Source organism: Monoraphidium neglectum (genome assembly GCF_000611645.1).
Source record: "Monoraphidium neglectum strain SAG 48.87 unplaced genomic scaffold scaffold05677, whole genome shotgun sequence".
Lineage (NCBI taxonomy): Eukaryota > Viridiplantae > Chlorophyta > Chlorophyceae > Sphaeropleales > Selenastraceae > Monoraphidium > Monoraphidium neglectum.
This window is the reverse complement of record NW_014007953.1, coordinates 1,385-3,329: the sequence shown is the minus strand read 5'-3', so window position 1 is coordinate 3,329 and position 1,945 is coordinate 1,385. Positions and strand designations below refer to the sequence as shown.

General features: G+C 65.8%; 2 protein-coding genes across 2 annotated transcripts in view; both read right to left on the bottom strand.

Annotated features, from left to right (window-relative positions):
* Positions 1 to 339: 339 nt before the first annotated feature.
* Positions 340 to 1,060, bottom strand: MNEG_15796 (Oxygen-evolving enhancer protein 1,chloroplastic; the record flags this gene model as incomplete). The annotated part of the gene is made up of 3 exons (XM_014035734.1): positions 340 to 669; positions 800 to 881; positions 1,011 to 1,060. 3 exons carry the CDS (start codon positions 1,058 to 1,060, stop codon positions 340 to 342), a joined length of 462 nt encoding a protein of 153 aa, XP_013891188.1.
* Positions 1,061 to 1,713: 653 nt separating this feature from the next.
* Positions 1,714 to 1,945, bottom strand: part of MNEG_15795 (amidase) — a gene marked incomplete at both ends in the record, with an annotated part of 995 nt that continues 763 nt past the window's right edge. The window contains one exon of the mRNA XM_014035733.1: positions 1,714 to 1,881. Within this exon, the coding sequence (XP_013891187.1) occupies positions 1,714 to 1,881 (168 nt within the window). The remainder of the gene's footprint in view (positions 1,882 to 1,945) is intronic.

Sequence of the window (1,945 nt, the reverse complement as noted above, 5' to 3'; positions counted from 1 at the left end):
TCATGATGTGATTTTGGGGGGGGGGGGGGAGAGGGGTGGACCAAGGGAAGGGAGGCGTCGGGCCGCGGGTCAAAAACAGGCCGGTGCTGGGGCAAGCCATGGGCGTCACCCTGGCCGTGCGGCGCGCGGATCTCGGGCCGACAGATCGGCTGTGGAAGCTGCTGAGCAGCTGCGGCTGCCTCATTCCCCCAGAGGCGCAGCGCCGCTGCTGACACGGCCGGCCGCGTCCGCCACCATGGCAGCGCCACCTGGCCCCGATGCAGCGAACCAGACCCGCTTCGGCGAGCGACCCCCGTTCATTCGGGCCAATCAGGGCGACACATGACCAGATGTCCATGCTCATGAATGCTGACGGCGACTCCCAATGCATGGCTCGCACGCGCATGTCGCCACATGCACTGCACGCACCCCGTCCAGGGTGTAGGTCAGGCGGGTCATCAGCTTGGTGGCCACAAAGTTGGTCTCGCCACCCTTAAACTGGGACTCCTCCTTCACGCTGAAGGCGGTGGGCTCCATGCAGAAGCGCTCCAGCTTGTAGGTGCCGGCCTTGAGGTCCTTCAGGTTGGTGGAGCCGCTGGACAGCACCGGGCAGGTGTTGGCGAGGCCGCTGCCCTTGACCTGGAGGTAGGTCAGCGACTGCAGCTCGTCGTAGGTGAGCGCGTTGGCGGCCTGCGCGAGAATGTAGAAGAGGGAGCGGAGAGCGGAGGAGATCGGTCGGAAAAACGCGGTGGTGACGATCTACTGCAGGTCTCGAGCGTGCAGCGTGCAGGGATCAGGCGCTCTCGTGGTTGCAACTCACCCCGGCAATCATAGAGGTCGCCATGACGGCAGCCGCGGCAGCCTGGCCAGACTTGTTCGCCTTCACCACCACGGCCCGGGCCCTGCGAGCGCAGCACAGCGACGGGAGCTCCAATGAGGCATTGCAACACGATCGGCGTCAAAGATCCTCCAGCTGGACCTCGCCTCCTAGAGCTACTGACGAGGCCTGGCACGGGGCGAGAGGTCCGCACCTGCTGGCCGGCCTGGCCGCGCGCACGGCGTTGAGCTGCTTGAGCTGCATGGTTGCTGCGGCCTGCTTTCTGGTTTGCTGCTGCGTACCAAGGTGAAAGGACACATGCATCCACGCTGGTTCCGTGTTTTGCTCGGATCTGCACCACTGGCAGCTCTGGAGTCACCTGGTCTCCGTGAGCCCTCTTTGCAGCCGAAAGGCTTTTCGAAGAAGCACGTCGTGTCACGTTCGTCGGAACAGAGCCATCAGGTTTGTGCCTGCGACCGGCGGGCGCGCCGACGCACACAGCGGCGGCATGCTTGCACCGTCATGGTGCGCTGATGCAGCGCGAGGACGAGCAGTGCCGCAGCAGCGCCACGCGTGCCTACTGATCCTGTGCTTAGAAATATTTATTTGCATGTATCATTCACGATGCAGCGCAAGGGCTTCGGACGTGCCAAGCTGGAATGCAGCCAGCTGCAGGGGACACCCAACCCCAAAGGTTGCGCGGCTGTTCACACTGCCGGCAGAGCATGCAGCCGCTCGCTGCCCTCCATACAATTACACACGTTCACAACACACCTAGCGCCACCACGATGGGCACAATCGCGGGATGCCACCCCGGTGACCGGTCAAGCGCAGCCGGCTGCAGCACGCCAGCCAGCCGTGTGGCCCTTATCGACCGGACAAAAATGTCTTGATGTCAAAACCCTCCGCCCTCGAGGTCACTCGCCACCCGCGGGCGCCGCCACCGCGGCCGGCGCCACAGGCGGCAGCCCGACCGCGCCCGCGAGTCGCTCTGCGAGCAGCATGAGCGCCTCGTCAGCGCCCGGCGGCCCCAAGAGGCTCAGGCCCACGGGCAGGCCGTCCACCCGGGCCAGAGGGATGCTGACCTGTCGTGCGGCGCGGCGGCGGCGCGGCGGGGAGGGGTGGGGAGCGGGATGCGGGGTGCTTGGG